A 17,765-nucleotide genomic window follows, 5' to 3' on the forward strand; every position below is an offset into this window, starting at 1 on the left:
ATTTGATCACCTCTATAGACATTATTTATATCTGTTTCTTAAATGTACAAAAAAGCTCATAGAAAAAGAGATCAGATTTGTGGTTACCAGAATCAGGGGGTGGGGGGAGAGAAAATTGGATGAAGGTACAAACTTCCAGTAATAATATAAATAAGTACTAGGGATGTGATGTACAACATGATTAACATAATTAACACTGCTGTATGTTGCATATGAAAGTTGTTAAACAAGCAAATCCTGAGTTCTCATCACAAAAAAAGTATTTTTTCTCTATTTCTTAAATTTTATGTCTATATGAGATGATAGATATTCACTAAACTTATGGTGATAATTATTTCATGATGTAAGTCAAATCATTATGCTGTACACAAACTTATACAGCGCTGTATGTCAATTATACCTCAATAAAACTGGCAGGGAAAAAAGCCATATGCAGCCCCCCAAAAGTGTTTAGTGTTTACCCTAGGTTTACAGTATGCATCTTTAGTTAATGAGAGTCTCCCTGCAAATGTATTATACCACTTTATTTGTATTTATTTGTAGTGTAAGCAACTTATAGCAGTATATCCCCAGTGCTTTTCAAACCTAAGCACATGAGTATCGGCAGAGGAGATGCCATATATATATATATATATATCAGTGTCCAAGCCCAACCCAAATTGAATTAAATCAGAATTGCTATGGGGGAGGCCCAGGCATTAGTATTTTTCAAAAGCTCTCCAGGAGATTGTTAATAAGCAGCCAGGTTTGGCCACCAATGCCTGAAGATCATGGGTTACCAGTTGGTGCTTATGTGTGATGTGCAGCCAGTGGATGTGTTTGATTATGTCTGTTGTTGAAAATGCAAAGTACCCAGGCAGTGGTTACACCTGGCAGCAGTACCAGTGTCCAAGCACCTGTTTTCCTCACACGTTTATGTCAACTGCCCACTCACTGCAGGCTTTGTGATTTCTGATTTAGACTGTAACCACTAGAGGACACTGAACTATGGTATAAGGAATATGTAAAAACATACCTAACAAAAGAGGGTAAAAGAAATCAGTTTCTTATAGGTTTAACATAAGATGCCTCACTCCAATCAGTCAAGAAGATACCCAGCAGAATAACTTCCTCACTCTGAAACTCTTCCATTTTTATAAAATGGTAGTGTCAACAATCTGGATGTTTAAACATGATTTAAGACCATGAATAATTTTCTAAGAACAAAATATCAGTGAAATCACTAACAATAAATCTCCCATCTTCCATAAGCAGCTTGATAGCATGGGTCCTAAAATAACTCCAAAGTTTTAGAGATTTGGTCTTTGTCAGAACACTAGGAAAATGATACTCTTAAAAAATACCCATTTTTTTCATGGAATAAGGACTGGAAGCAAAACTTATTGTATTTTAACTCTTTTATTTTAAAGGTCAGGAAACTGAGGCTCAGAGAGGTGTCTTGTTCAAGTTTACACGACTAGTTAATGCCATGTAACTCAAGGATTCCCATCTCATGTCTTCATTCTATAATGTTTCCATGCTATCATAAGCCAAATTTTTAGAGATGTTAAAACAATTATTCTGGATGACACCAAGAACAGAGAATACAGTGTGGAAAAGGCAACCTTTATATAAAATTTGAATGTGGGTTTTGTTTATTTCAAGTCAGTTCTCAAATTGCTCATATTAGAAATAATGAAAATACCCATATATATAACAGTAAAAATACTGTTATAATTTCAGTCTAATCCAGGTAGACATTTCGAATTGATTGACTATTCCAAGGGGTCAAAAAAGTTACTTTCTAGGAGAATCCATTTCCATAGTGTAGTTTGAAGTCTACAAAAATTCTAATTATGTTTGGCTAGGATTACGTATAACAGTGGATAAGAGAAAACGCCAAAGTTTAGTTTTTTCTGTTATGAAAGTCTGACTCCAGGATTGGTATGAAAGGCCACTGTGTCAGGGACTCATGCTCCTTCTAGCTTGTTTCTATGCTGAGCATTGCCTTCATTCCCAGGGCCACTTCATGGTCTGAGATGGCTGCTCCAGGTCCTGCCATCACATCCACATTCCAGCCACTGGAAAGGAGCAAAGGGAAAAAGAAAGGCACATTCTCTGCTTTAAGGACACAGCCCTAGTGTTGCATGCATCTCTTCTACTTTACACACTAACCAAATTTTTGTCATCCTCCTACTTACAAAGGAGGATGAGAATTGTAGTTCGTTTCCACGTGGCCCAGCTAAAACTTGGGAGTCCTATTATTATATAAGGGAAAATCGACTATTTGGGATCAAATCGTTGTTTCTGTTATAATTTGTGAGAGAATCTTCTGTTTGTCATATATAAATGAAAACCAACATTCTCAATCGCCTGGAAAAGCAACAACAACAACAACAACAACAACAAAATTTAAATGACCATGCTGGGAGTTAATGGTGATGTTCTTTTTTGGAACAGGATGGTGTTAAGTGCTTAGTGGAATTTCTTTCCTGGGCTCCCTATACCCAGAACAAAAGACCCAAAATCAGAACAAAAAGTTACAGGTCCCCACATTGTTACTTCTGAGAAATGCCTGTCTTGATGACAGTCAGTGAGAGGCATCATTTCAGCAAAGAGTGTCCTATCCTGCTATATTAATTTCCTAGGGCTGCTATAACAAATTTCCACAGTCTGGGTAGTTTAAAACAACAAAAGTTTATTCTCTCACAGCTCTGGAGGCTAGAAGTCTGAAATCAGTATTACTGGGCCGAAAGCAGAGTCTCACTACCTCTGGAGGTTCTAGGGGAGAATCCATTCCTTGCCTCTTCTGGCCTCTGATGGCTGCTGGCATTCCTTGGCTTGTGACTGCATCCCTCCAATCTCTGCTTCTATCTTTACATCATCTTCTCTTTTACCGTCTGAGTGATCTCCCTCTGCCTTCCTCCTATAAGGATACTTATGATTGTATTTAGGGACCACCTGGATCAGCGGTCCCCAACATTTTTGGCACCAGGGACCGGTTTTGTGGAAGACAATTTTTCCACGAACGGGGTGGCGGGGTGGGGGGCGGGCGATGGTTTAGGCCATAATGTGAGCGATGGGGGGTCGCAGGTGAAGCTTAGCTCACTTGCCCCCTGCTCACCTCCTGCCGTGCAGCCCGTTAACATTAACTGTCCGAGGCCCAGGGGTTGGGGACCCCTGACCCAGATAATCCAAGTGAATCTCCTCATCTCAAGATCCTTAATTTAACCATTTCTGCAAAGACCCTTTTTCCTTATAAAATAACATTTATAGGATCCAGGGATTAGGACCTGATATCTTTGAGTGGTCATCATTCAGCATACTACATCCACCAACAAGAAAATGTGAGGCTGATTGGAGAAAAAAGAAGTCACCTTTTGGTGGAGGGCATTTCTTATAAGGAGAAGCCATTCCCTGTCTCTCTTCTTTGTCGTCAGGAAAGGAAAAGCTGCTCCCACTCCTGGAAACCAAGGGAGGCAGATCCCAAGAGAGTCATTAATTGGTGAATTCATAGGTGCCTACAGAAAGGGGTATTCTGTACAGATGCAGACGTAGGGAATGGACTTGAGGACACAGGGAGGGGGAAGGGTGAGCTGGGACGAAGTGAGAGTGGCATGGTCATATATACACTACCAAATGTAAAATAGATAGCTAGTGGGAAGCAGCCACATAGCACAGGAAGATCAGCTCGGTGCTTTGTGTCCACCTAGAGGGGTGGGATAGGGAGGGTGGGAGGGAGACGCAAGAAGGAGGGGATATGGGGATATATGTATATGTATAGCTGATTCACTTTATTATAAAGCAGAAACTAACACACCATTGTGAAGCAATTATACTCCGATAAAGATGTTTAAAAAAAAAAAAAAGAAAAGAAAGGAGTATTCTGATTCCATTCTCTGGTTAAATGTCTGTTAGTCAGTGAATCTGCTCACCTGCCCCTGTGATCCAGGCAGAAGGGAATGAATTAAGAAGACAAGGCAGGATGGAGGGTAGTCAGACAGACAGGGGCATGCACTTCTCCCATAGTTCTAGTTCCCCCCAAATACAGAAAAGGATCCCACACGCACCTGCAAGTCCATGCAACCGGAGTCTATAGTCTGGCTGGGGATTGCTACAGCAGGGGCCAAACAGGCAGGTGCATTGAATCAGTGGGGAAGGACGCAGCCAAATGGGATTCATTTGGAGTCAAGTATTGCAGCATATTACCAGCATCTGAGGAAGTTGCTTGGGACTAAAATGCCGTCAGAAGGGCATATTGGAGGTAATTCCCTGGAGGTCCAGTGGTTAGGACGTGTACTTTTACTACCGAGGGCCCAGGTCCAGTCCCTGGTTGGGGAACTAAAATCCCATAAGCCGCACGGTGTGGCCAAAAAAATTAAAAGGCATGTCGGAGCCACTACTCCTTCACATTGAGCTCTTAGACGAAGAGCTAGAAGAACAGAGACAGCCATGCAAGAAGAGAGAAATAAAGACATTCCTTCTGCCTCTCCACCTCAGAATCAAAGGAACCAGGACAAGGAGGTAGGGAGAAGGGGTGTATAAAAGCTGATAGCATTTTGAGCCCAAAATGCTACAAATACGTATTAGATGCTCTGTTAGGACTCACTCATTTCAAGTGCACCTCCAGTACCAGCCCCTGGAGCCCCCAGTCTAGCCAGTTCTGGGAAAGGGGAAGAGAAGAGCCTTAGATCTGACAAAAGGTTACAATTTGTTTAAAAAGCAGAACTGAGTCTTAAAAACTGAACGTGCTTTTAATTACCAAAAATGACAAAAAGCTAAAGAACCAGGCCAAAGTGTCTTTAAGAGCCCCTGTGACCCAGTGGGGAAGGGACTTCATTAGAGCACAGGTGAAAACAGTGACTGGAAAAAATAAAGTTCTTCTATGTTTTTACCCCCAAATGAGTTGAAACTCCCCAATAAGCCAATTGTGTCCTTTAATCAAAATCACATCAGAGAATTAGCCTATGCAAATCTGAATGGATCCTTGTCTATGTAGCCTTTCTCTTTTCCCTGTGGAAGCAGGGATACATTATAATAAGCCAATGCTTCCCTCAAATTCCCAAACTTCAGTCTTTTAAATGCCACCCACGACTTTTGCCATATTGTTACACCATCATACTATTATTTACTTTATAGTTTTCCTTTGAATTTACTCATTTTTTAAGTTAAACATTTTTAAAGAAAACTAATACCTCAATTATAATTGGAAGGATGGTAGTAATTGCCATAAATAAGCGCAACAAAGGCAAAAAATGATTCCCTCAAATGCTATGGCCTGAGCTAGAGCTTCAGTACTTGTTAGAAAGAGAGATTAGCAAAGGTGAGAGGAGCTAAAACCACACTAGTCTCAAACTGAGACTTTCTTCTTGATGTGCTCAGGAGTGAAATAACTTTCTCCTGGGGCAATTCAAAGTTGGTTAATGGGGCTTCCCTGGTGGTGCAGTGGTTAAGAATCTGCCTGCCAATGCAAGGGACACAGGTTCGAGCCCTGGCCCGGGAAGATCCCACATGCCACGGAGCAACTAAGCCCCTGCGCCACTACTACTGAGCCTGTGCTCTAGAGCCCACAAGCCACAACTACTGAGCCCACGTGCTACAACTACTGAAGCCTGCACACCTAGAGCCTGTGCTCTGCAACAAGAGAAGCCACGACAATGAGAAGCCTGCGCACGCAACGAAGCCTGAAGCATGCAACGAAGAGTAGCCCCCGCTCACAGCAACTAGAGAAAGCCCACGCGCAGTAAAGAAGAACCAACACAGCCAAAAATAAAAAAAAATAATAAATAAATAAATTTATTTTTTTTTAAAGTTAGTTAATGATGTGACTGAGACATGAAATGCTAAAACCTCAAATGAGGGGAAGAATTTTCTGGAATATAAAGATACTGTCAGTACACACCTGTCTCCAACATCTTGCTAAGCAGCTTTCACAATTACTTGGGAATTTACACTTAACGTGACGTATTAAAAGATAAGTCTTAGCATTTTAGAGCACGAAATGCTACAAATACGTATTAAATGCTCTGTTAGGACTCACTCATTGCAAGTGACGGCAAAGAATTTATTGGCTCATATAACTTGAAGGCCAGTTCAAATATACAATACTTCAACCAGAGCTGTATTTGGGGGCTCAAATGATGTCTTCACAGTCTCTCTCTCTCTCTCTCTCTCCCCCCCATACCACTCTTCTCTATCTCTTTATCTGTTACACATGCTTTCCAAATGAAGCAACATAGCTGTCAGCAGCCCAGAACTCTACCCAGCTGAGCAGACCCAGCAGAAAGAATCAGTACCAACAGCTCTAGCAGCTAAGTCCTAGCGAGGACACTGATCAGATGGGATGCTGACTGGGGTTCCGCACCCACCTTTGAACCAATCCCTGAAGCAGCTGGCTGGATATATTCCAGCCAGGCCAGGGTCACGTTCCCCCTTCCTGTGATAACAGAGGGGCAGGAGAAGAGAGGGGCCTGGAAAGGAGAGAAGATCAAGACAGTATTACCCAAAGGACAAGGGATGCATTTCCCAATGGAAGAAAAGGGAAAGGATGCTGGGCAGACACAAATAACAGGTGTCCATAACAAATGCCTTCTTTGTGCCATGCATATTCAATTTGAAAAGAATGTAATAAGTCACTTAATAATAAGAACATTTAAACACAAAAAGAGTAAATGTGTGTTGAATGGCTACTGTCAGTCCTCAGCTCTTGCCACTTCCTTGCACTCCAATCCCAACTTCAACAGTCAGCACCTGCCCCTTATTGCCCAGCGCTTTCTCTGAATACTGAAACCCACCTTACCCGCCCATGGGGAATTAACCACCCACCCCCAGTAGCCCTTAGACAAAGACTGACAGTAGGTGATGGATAAATACCCCAGCTCCCCGACCTTCGGGGAGAATAACCCCGAGGTGTTCTGTACTGTTTCACAGAGTTCCTCGTCCACTTGCTTGATAGCATCTCTTTATGGCTTCCTTCCCTTCTCTGTGTCACTTATGTACCCCCCTACTGGTGTTTACTGGATGACCTCCTAAATAAACTACCTGTACTTGAATACATGCCTCAGGGTCTGCTTCTGGGGGAACCTAATTTATGGCATCCAGGCACTGTGGAAGGCTATTATATTATCTTGTGTCGTTCTCACAACAATCACATGAAGTAGACACTATTATTGTTATTCTGCAGATGAAGACATGCAGCCCTTGGTCAACGTTGCAGAGCCAAGAAACAGCAGACCCAGGACTCAAAAGTAAGTAGATTCCGGGCTTCCCTGGTGGCGCAGTGGTTGAGAATCTGCCTGCCAATGCAGGGGACACGGGTTCGAGCCCTGGTCTGGGAAGATCCCACATGCCACGGAGCAACTGGGCCCGTGAGCCACAATTACTGAGCCTGCGCGTCTGGAGCCTGTGCTCCGCAACAAGAGAGGCCGCAATGGTGAGAGGCCCGCACACCGCGATGAAGAGTGGTCCCCACTTACCGCAACTAGAGAAAGCCCTCGCACAGAAACGAAGACTCAACACAGTCATAAATAAATAAATAAATAAATAAAAGAACGTGAATTTCTAAAAAAAAAAAAAAAGTAAGTAGATTCCAACACACATTTAATAGCTATTCTATGTTACCTGACACTTTATAATAGTCCTATAGATGTCCAGCTTTCAGTGATTCTGTTCAAAGCAGGTAAAACCCAGAGGATCACTGAAGGTGTTGCAAATGACCTGGAGAAGGTAGGGTTGTGTCCTGTAGGCTCTAAGGGGGGAAATGTGAGCTGAAGAGCACGGGCCTTGCACATAGTAGGTGCTCATTAATATTAGTTGAAATAATGTATGGCAGTTTTTAGTTTACAGGGAGAGTCATGAATGTTATTCTTTTCCGCCATCCTTGCAAAAGAAAAGCTACCCCTTCTGAGGGGTTAATTCTCCAATGAAAAATGATCCCAAACTCCATGTGAATGACAGATTATCTCTGGATTATGGTAAAGTAAACATCTCCAGGGTAGGAGAAAAACTGGGCTCAACTGGGCTCACTTTCATTTTGGAAGAATCATATATGCTGGTCTTTTAGAAAAATGTATGACTTTAAAATATACATATTTGCATTTCTCTCAGACAGCTTAAGTACAGGTTTGCCTAAGACAAAGGACTTAAGCAAATTCTCATCTACCTTTTCCATTTTTGTGTTCATGATTGCACAATAAAAGAAATTTTCCATCGTTTTAGGTAGTACATGCATAAAAGAGCAAACATACATAATGGAATGTCACTGAGATAATTGTCTGGTTATCTGCCTGTTTCTTGATTTAGTGGAATGAGCACTAAATCCAGAGTCAGAAAGCTGAGTTGCGTGGGCTAATTACGTGCTCTGGGCTCTAGCAGTCTTTTCTGCAAGATGAAGCTTTTGGCTTGGTGATTACTGGCATCTTTCCAGCCCCCCCCCCCCATTCTCTGACATACAAGGAAAAATATTTGTTTACTGCCAGCCTTGTTTAGAAAGTAAATTAATAAGGCTCAGTGCATCACTTATTCTACCTTATATGTCCAGTTATCTCACATAAGGATCCACTCTGCATGTTGTAAAGGAAATCTTTACAACAGAGGAAATCTTTCTGTGCCCAGCCCATGACCAAAGTTTCTAGACTGTGGCTTCACTGTGGGAAAGGTCTCCTATATTCATTTCTTGACTCATAATGTTTTTCTTTAAAGTTGCCTATGGGTATAAACTTCAGTGGACACAATGTTACATAACAAGAAGCTGTTTTCATTACATATTTTCATAATGTTGGAGAATTTCGATTTTTGTTTTAAAACACGAAACACAGTGAACACTGAACAGTTGTTTGCAGAGCAGGAAATGGAAGGACTCAAAGAATGTAAGAGAAACCTTACAGTTCAGCCAATCAAGTCAGAGATTGAGCGTGTCTGACAGGGTCAGTAACCCATCCCCATCTCCATTGTCTAAGCTTATTTGCTCAAAATTATAAAGAAATAATTAATGCAATCTAAATTTAAATATTCCCGAATGTCCTTCATTTCTGTCCTTCATTTTGTCTGGAGTGGAGACTGAATCCCTTAGGAAAACTAGGTAGGGCATTAAAAAAGGATGCTTTTCATTGGTGGCTTACAAACTCAGTTTTTTTTTTAACTGATTTTATGTGGCTATTTGTGATTCATAGATGCACCTATAGGAGCTTTATTGCAACTTCCCAGAAATCCACTAATCGTTAGAACTCCAAACTCTATTTTTTTAACTGAAAGAAATAATATCAGGATAAACTAACAGCTCGGTTATGTTTTTTGCTTTGCTTTCTTTTTAATGGTGAAGCCACTTGTAAACAGAGAATGCATTAGGTGGAGATGATCAAAACTTCAGTCTGAGCCTCCACCCAGATATATTGTGCGCAACTGATTGGCAGTGGAAAAATAGATACAATGCTCTTCTTAAGCTATAGGGACAGGTTACTTAGTAACCATAGAATGTTTAAGTTCTGTTCACAGAGACTTCTTCTCTTAATTGGACAAAAAGATTTAAGGAACACAGCTGGGGAGAAATTGGAGCTCTGGAGGACTATTACAGTTACTAGCTGGCTTAATATCTGCAATTCTGGCAGCCTTTCCAAAGGGTCACGATATGAGTGATTCTTTTCTTAGTAACAAGAAGCCAGCTAAGCTACCTCCAGAGTCATAATTTTGTGCTCTTTTAAAATATAGGAAAAATGAAAATAAAGTGTGGAATGGAGTGTAAAAAGTGCAGTGAACTCTGTGGTGTTACAGCTCTGATTAATTTCTATGGACAAGATGATATTTGTGCACAGATATCAGAGTTCTTTTTCTTATGAGAGCTCAAAATGGTCATTTGGGATCAGTTTATCCTATTATCACTCTTTTTTTGTCTATCTGTCCTTTTTTTCTATCTGTTAAGCAGATGTTGCTTTATAGAGAATTATGGTCATTACTGTTCTCTCCAGCTTTAACAATAAAATTAAGAAAAATCAAGTTATAGCTTGACAATGATGAAGATTTTTTATTCATGAAGGGCCTTCAGATAATACAGTAATTTCCTGTGCTCAAGAAAGAACTCGGTATATGTGTCACTAACTATTTTTGGAGAAGCTCTACCTTGAAGTCACGTTTCAAAATGCTTTTCACTCCTTACACTCCTTGAGTAAGATTTGTAAGTTAATATTGCCTCCTATGGCTTGATTGTCTTCCTCATAGAGATGCAGCTTAAAACTTTCCTAAAGCCCCCTCTAGTGACAAACAGCAAATTAATCCATTACTTCATAACATGCTAATACCGCCAAGCTCTGAAGTTCCATTTTCTCATTTACCTATTAGATGAATGAATAGCTACAGTATTTTGATTGGAGAATGACTGAGAAATAGTCAATAGTTCAAATTTCCACCAAAACCTAAGGGATTTTGTTTTGAGACTGTGGCCAACCTATAGGGCACATTCATCATTTAATTTCTTTTCTCTGCCCTGATAGGTACACCTTAAAAAATATTCCCTAAAAAAAGTCCTTCATTTTTGTCCTTCAGGGACTTTAAAGATGAAAATATGTTCATAATTAGCCATTGAATGGGAAAAGATTATCTTGGCCTTTATCTCTTGGTGCTTTCACTGCATTTACTGGATAATTTTCATTGATGATACTGAGCATGGCCAAGCAGACAAATATAAATTCCAGGAATCCTCTGAATTATGCAAGTAATGGTAATCTATAAAGATACAGATTAAATGTAAATGTAATATAATATGTTTTAAAATAATATATAATAAAATAGAATAAACGAACTTTATAGTATATGTATTAGGCTATATATTATGGTATGTAATAATACATAGTTTATTTTATTTATATCCCCATTTCCAAAGGGCTTCAAACTCATCTAATTAAAAATAGGCTTGATTAGGGGCAAAGGCGCCGACCGTCCCCGTGGCAGCTGTGCTGGAGCCCGGGGAGCCCGGGAAGGGGAAGCCGTTTAAGCTCCTAGGAATTTTAGATGTTGAAAACATTCCCTATGCACGGGATTCGATATTATATGGTTCATTAGGATCTGCTGAGGCTGGCTTTGGACATTTTTTGTCAACCAGTAGAATTAGAAGATCATGTTGGAGTAGGAGGATTTATCTTGGTGACTTTAGGATGCTGGTTCCATTGTAGGTATAATTATGCAAAGCTAAGAATCCAGGAAAGACTTGCCAGAGAAGGAATTAAAAACAAGATTTTATATGGAAGTATCCACCTTGATCCTGAAAGAAAACAAACCAACGGTGGCAGCGGCAGCAGCAATTGAGCAGTCTTGAGCTTAGAAAACCTGGATACAACTCACTTCAGTGTGAACAAAGCTGAGATCAACTACAGAAAGCATTTTATGTACCATAAGAAGTCTTTCAATCAAGTAAAGAAAGTATGTGTAAGTTGCAGTCTTTTTTACACGTGTATGAATATTTACAAACTTATTCTGGCCCTGTATCTGCTGTCAGTATAACACACAGTGGACTCGTACTTAAAATAAACCTCATGTTTAACATGCTTAAAAAAATAGGCTTGATTAAACCATTAAATAAGAGTAGAAGAATAAAAGCCACCTGCCTAATAAAGGGAATTAAAGAGATAAATAGAAAAATAGGCTATGAATATTTATTGCAACTGAACACAAGTCTTAGTTTTGAGCTGACAAGCTAAGACAAAAAGAAGAAACTCAATAATAAAAGTAAACATAGCAATGCATTAAGGGAGAAAATTGTTTTCCTTCTAAAATACAGATATACAAGCCTCCAGATATCAATAACAAAAATGTACCATTGGAATAATTTCTTAACAATGAGAACTTCATGTTTAAATACTCAACAAAAGGTCTTCAAGAATGTCTATTCTCCAAGACTATTGCAGCTGGTGGTGATTCCCCAGTGGAAGCGTGTTCCTGGAAGCTAAATCTACAATAAGCCCATATTAGCTGCATGCATCTGCCTATGATCATGGGTTATCTCCTGGGAACAGCAACCAGAAAGGATCTTCCCTCTCTTCTTTATACACATAGAGTGAAGGCCAAGGACAAATTAAATTGCACTTATGATAATATGTTCTCTGCTAAAATTGGAGAGAAAAAGACCCTATTGTCCACTTCTTGAAAGAATTGGAATAAAATACTTAAAAGAAAAATAATGAAATGAGGATGGCTTCAGCTGAAGTTGGATAGCAAGCAATACAGTCTTCAGAACCCTCTCCCACTTTGCTGTCCTCGCTTAATCGTGGAGCCCCTTTCCTATCTGAAACTAAAATTTACTTTTGATACCCAAAATCTAATTTCACAAGAGAAGCTGGCATCACCTTTGTGTGAGTCAAGTCACTGTGTTGCTTCTCCCAGGGGCGTTTGCCCTTTATGTTTTGGTTCTAATTCAATTTAACAAATGCTTACTGGAGGCCTATTTTTTTTTTAATTAATTAATTTTTTTTTAAAATTTATGGCTGTGTTGTGTCTTCGTTTCTGTGCGAGGGCTTTCTCTAGTTGTGGCAAGGGGGGGCCACTCTTCATTGCGGTGCGCGGGCCTCTCACTATCGCGGCCTCTCTCGTTACGGAGCACAGGCTCCAGACGCGCAGGCTCAGTAATTGTGGCTCACGGGCCCAGTTGCTCCGCGGCATGTGGGATCTTCCCAGACCAGGGCTCGAACCTGTGTCCCCTGCATTGGCAGGCAGATTCTTAACCACTGCGCCACCAGGGAAGCCCTGGAGGCCTATTATATGCAAGATATTTTCCAGATGCTAGTAGTGGAATGAAAGGCTTCATGTTTTTAGACAGGGATTTCAAGCATTAATGAGTAGGTAGGCAAGAGTGTTTTTGTTCTCTGGGTAACACCTGACTCTCTACCCCTGCACCCTTCTAAATGACTTCTGCTGTTGGGGGCCACAGAACCATCACACACATTTCCACATTTCTCAGATTTTGAATCTCATTTTCTCCTTTCCCTAGAGTCTTGGAGAATCAGGAGTTCAGATGAATTTCTGGCTTATTCCCCTTTCCTTTTCATAATGTTCCTGACTTACTCCCTTATGCCTGAATTTCCTGATACTCAAGTTCTTCTGAGACAAAAGTCTTAGAAGAGAGAAAACTTTTATTTTCTGAACATCTCATTTTGCCAGGCACTGTATGTGTTAATCCTTACAACTACAAAGTTAGTAGCATCTCTTACATCTTAGAAAAGAGGGGCTTGAGGCTTGGAGAGGTTTGGAAACTAATTCAAGAAATTTACTCTGACATAAATCACAGCAAGATCTTTTTTGATCCACCTCCTAGAGTAATGGAAATAAAAACAAAAATAAACAAATGGAACCTAATGAAACTCCAAAGCTTTTCCACAGCAAAGGAAACCATAAACAAGACGAAAAGACAACCCTCAGAATGGGAGAAAATATTTGCAAACGAATCAATGGACAAAGGATTAATCTCCAAAATATATAAACAGCTCATTCAGCTCAATATTAAAGAAATAAACAACCCAATCCAAAAATGGGCAGAAGACCTAAATAGACATTTCTCCAAAGAAGACATACAGATGGCCAAGAAGCACATGAAAGGATGCTCAACATCACTAATTATTAGAGAAATGCAAATCAAAACTACAATGAGGTATCACCTCACACCAGGTAGAATGGGCATCATCAGAAAATCTACAAACAACAAATGCTGGAGAGGGTGTGGAGAAAAGGGAACCCTCTTGCACTGTTGGTGGGAATGTAAATTGATACAGCCACTATGGAGAACAATATGGAGGTTCCTTAAAAAACTAAAAATAGAATTACCATATGATCCAGCAATCCCACTACTGGGCATATACCCAGAGAAAACCACAATTCAAAAAGACACATGCACCCCAATGTTCATTGCAGCACTATTTACAATAGCCAGGTCATGGAAGCAACCTAAATGCCCATCGACAGACGAATGGATAAAGAAGTTGTGGTACATATATACAATGGAATATTACTCAGCCATAAAAAGGAACGAAACAGTCATTTGTTGAGATGTGGATGGATCTAGAGACTGTCATACAGAGTGAAGTAAGTCAGAAAGAGAAAAACAAATATCGTATATTAACGCATGTATGTGGAACCTAGAAAAATGGTACAGATGAACCGGTTTGCAGGGCAGAAGTTGAGACACAGATGTAGAGAACAAACGTATGTACACCAAGGGGGGAAAACCGCTGTGGGGTGGGGATGGTGGTGTGCTGAATTGGGCGATTGGGATTGACATGTATACACTGATGTGTATAAAATTGATGACTGATTAAAAAACAAACAAACACACAAACAAAAAAACAAGAGAAAAAAAAAAAAGAAATTTAGGAACTAACTGTGGCAAAAGACTCACAATTAAGTTCCACATATCTGACTCCAAAGCCAGTACTTTTTCCATTACAGCAGAGGTTGGGGGCAGGTGTGTGTATGTGTGTGTGTGTGTGTGTGTGTGTGTGTGTGTGTGATTTTGCCTCTCAGGGGAACTTTGGCAACAGCTGGAGACATTTTTTTGTCACAACCAGGGGTGGAGTGGGTGGGTTGCCACTGGCATGAAGTGCATAGAGGCCAGGGGTGCTGCTAAACATCCTACAGCGCACAGGACAGCCCCCCCCCCCAAGGCAGAGAATTATGAATCCAGCCCAAAATGTCAATAGAGCTGCTGCTGAGAAGCGACACATTACCATGCTCCCCGCCCCATTCTGTTCTTCTTTCCAAGGATTCAAAAGTAACTGCTTAAAAATTAAACAAATTCTTCAGGGCTTCCCTGGTGGCGCAGTGGTTGAGAATCTGCCTGCCAATGCAGGGAACACGGGTTCGAGCCCTGGTCTGGGAGGATCCCACATGCTGCGGAGCGGCTGGGCCCGTGAGCCACAATTACTGAGCCTGCGCGTCTGGAGCCTGTGCTCCGCAACGGGAGAGGCCGCGCGCGAGAGAGGCCCGCGCACAGCGATGAAGAGTGGCCCCCACTTGCCACAACTAGTGAAAGCCCTCGCACAGAAACGAAGACCCAACATAGCCATAAATTAAAAATAAATAAATAAATAAAAATTAAACAAATTCTTCAAAGTCACGGATAAATCAACGCCTTGTTCATGTTGCAACTCTCTTCCATCATAAAGGAAAACGCATTGGTGCCTTAAGATAAAAAAGGCGGAGGGGGGTGGTGGAAGAGGAGGGAGGAAGCTCAGTAAGCAGAAAGGAATTGCAAACTGATTATTGGGGTTAAGAATTAAGATATAAATATGTAGATGTTTTTCATCCCCAGGATTTTCACTAATCCAAATGTTCACGTACTGCTTGGAAATTTAATTATTTGGAACTGGTTAAGTGTTACCCTGACCTCAACCAACAATTGAGTTTGACTTCCTTCCGGGACCCAAGGGACATGGATGCCAGATGAGACTACCATCTCTTCCCGCTTTTCCTGCAGGGATGAGGCCTGCCAGGTGCTGGTGGCTCGACTCCTGACAGGCGGCCGCTCTGTGGACTACTGGCAGAGATCCAGAGCAACAGACTGGCGCTTGGGGCTCTTTCCCCGCCCAGCCCGTCCTCCCTCGCATCCTCTGCGGCGCGCCCGCCCTCTCCGGGTACCCCCGGGGGCGGGGCTGCAGGGCCGCGGGAGCGCACGTCCCTGCGCCGTGACGTCACAATCCCGGCGCCTTGGAACCCGCACTTAGCAGCTCGCTTTGCGTCAGTCTCCAGCCCCTGTCGCCGCCTTCGGGCACTTTCTCGCCAAACGTCTGCTGCGGGGATTGGCCCGGCCCCGGGAAAGACCAAAGGGGACCCAGAGTGTCCCCACGGCGGCTGCAAGAGGATCTAAGCATGGATGGCAGCCGGAGAGGTAAAGGGCAGCTGTCGCGGGCGACCGCCATCTCGCGTCGGCCCGCTCTCCGACCCTCGGGTCTGGGGTCCGGGTAAGGGGCCGCGCGGGTCGAGGCCGCGCGCTGGGCGCTCCCCGACCCCTGCTTAGTCGCCGGTGTTGACCCGAGTGTTGCCCCGAGCTGCCCAGGCCTCTCGCCAGGGATGAAGCCCTGCTTGCGGGGTTCACAGGTCCACTTCTTGATCAGAATTTGTTGCCCTGACTCCAGGAGGCCCTGTCCCCTGAATTCGGGGTCGGAGGCAGAGGAACCAAATGTGGTCTTTGGAGTCAGACCTCCCTGGGCCCCAAATTAAGCCCCGCTGCACTCCCGAGGGGTGAGCCTCAGTTTCCTCATCTCGAACCATGGGTGGTGGTAAAAACACCCATGGATTTTTTTTTTTTTACATTAAATGGGTAAAAACACCCAGTTAATCTTGAGGATTAAATGCAGATAATACATACAAAGCTCCGGGCACATTGTAAGTACTCAGTAAGTACAAACTCTTCATACGGTAACCCTGTCCCCGGCCCCCCGCAAAAAAAACACCATTGAGTAACCCAGGGATTCTCTAACTTTTGTGCAAATAGGAATCACCTAGGAATCTTGTTAAAATGCTGGTTATGATTCAGTAAGTCTGATGGGGGGGTGAGATTTTGCATTTCTAATAAGCTTCCAAATGATGCAGGGTTGCTGGCTACAGTTTTAGGAGCAAAGGACTAATCCATAGTCACTATGTATACCTGCCCTTGACTGAATACTCTGGGTTAAAATGGACATCACTGTGGAACAATTGGAGCCATATAACTTTAAATCTCTAGGAGTCTGCCCAGTCCAAATAATCTGCGTCTTCACACTTTCTGAGCGAAGCAGATAAGGCAATCTTCAGACCTCTTCTCCCAATTCAGTGTTCTTATCTATTTAAACTGTACCTTTAAACCAAGCTGCTAGATGGTTCCTTGCAACAAGTCTTGCTTTGAATACAAGTGCGCCTCTATTATGTAATCATTGATCAAAATAAGTGCTGTTCTAAATGTAGGAGATAACTATTCATTGATCACCAAACTGTATACTGACACCTTGCCACCTGAGTTCCAGAAAAAGCAAACGAAAGTGCTGTTAATGGTTTTCAGAAGTTTTACCACATAGGCTATCATTACTCATGCTGTGTACCAGAAACTATTCCCAAGTTAACGGTTTTTAATCCACAGAACATCTTGTACATAGGTATTCTCATTTCACAGTGAAGAAACTAAAAGATCATAAGTAACTTGCCAAGGTCACAGGAAGTGGCACAACAGGCTTTGAATCCAGGTGTGATGAATGTGAAACCCTAGAGCCATTGTTTTACTTAACTATCCCATGGTAGAAGTGGGAGCATGGGAAAGGATATATGTAAAATTTGGAATATAATAGACTTAGTAAGACTTAGTGTCAGTATTTATTAATTAAATTATTTTTAAAGTCAGGCTCATGTCAAAATGTAAAAAGGTTTCTATTTTTATAACTTACCCAATTTAATTAGCTTCATTTTTAGGACATTATATAATATATAGTATCAAACATTGTTTTTTATTTTGAGTTTTTAAGCAAAATGTAATATTCAACAGAGATCTAGGGTAGTCAGTTCTCCTATACCATAATTATTAATAGGAAACCATAAGTAATTTTAGCCAGAGCTAAAATACTTAATTTTAACTGAAAGTATTGCACTTTCTAAATTTCTTTGATTTCATTAAGAGGTTACCTTTGATGCTTTCAAGAGCACAAAATATTAAGACATCTAACATTATAATTTATTTATCTTCTGTCATTTATTCTCTCTGACATTGTGCTCTCTAACTTCTCTAGATATACCTGCTTTTTCTTTTTCTGTGAACTGAAGGGAAACACACATACATTAGAAAG

General features: G+C 41.5%; 1 protein-coding gene and 1 pseudogene across 4 annotated transcripts in view; both read left to right on the forward strand.

Moving 5' to 3' along the window:
• Positions 1 to 4,218: 4,218 nt before the first annotated feature.
• Positions 4,219 to 11,274, forward strand: LOC102999409 (cytochrome c oxidase assembly protein COX20, mitochondrial-like; annotated as a pseudogene).
• A 4,391-nt stretch (positions 11,275 to 15,665) lies between these two features.
• The window catches only part of SPATA7 (spermatogenesis associated 7), a 34,827-nt gene continuing 32,727 nt past the window's right edge, over positions 15,666 to 17,765 (forward strand). For all 4 annotated transcript variants that reach the window (XM_007188716.2, XM_007188717.2, XM_057544196.1 and 1 more), the window contains exon 1: positions 15,666 to 15,841. In XM_007188716.2, coding sequence (XP_007188778.2) covers positions 15,823 to 15,841 — 19 coding nt within the window. In that variant the 5' untranslated portion in view covers positions 15,666 to 15,822. The remainder of the gene's footprint in view (positions 15,842 to 17,765) is intronic.

The sequence above is a fragment of the Balaenoptera acutorostrata genome, chromosome 3 (genome assembly GCF_949987535.1).
Source record: "Balaenoptera acutorostrata chromosome 3, mBalAcu1.1, whole genome shotgun sequence".
NCBI lineage: Eukaryota > Metazoa > Chordata > Mammalia > Artiodactyla > Balaenopteridae > Balaenoptera > Balaenoptera acutorostrata.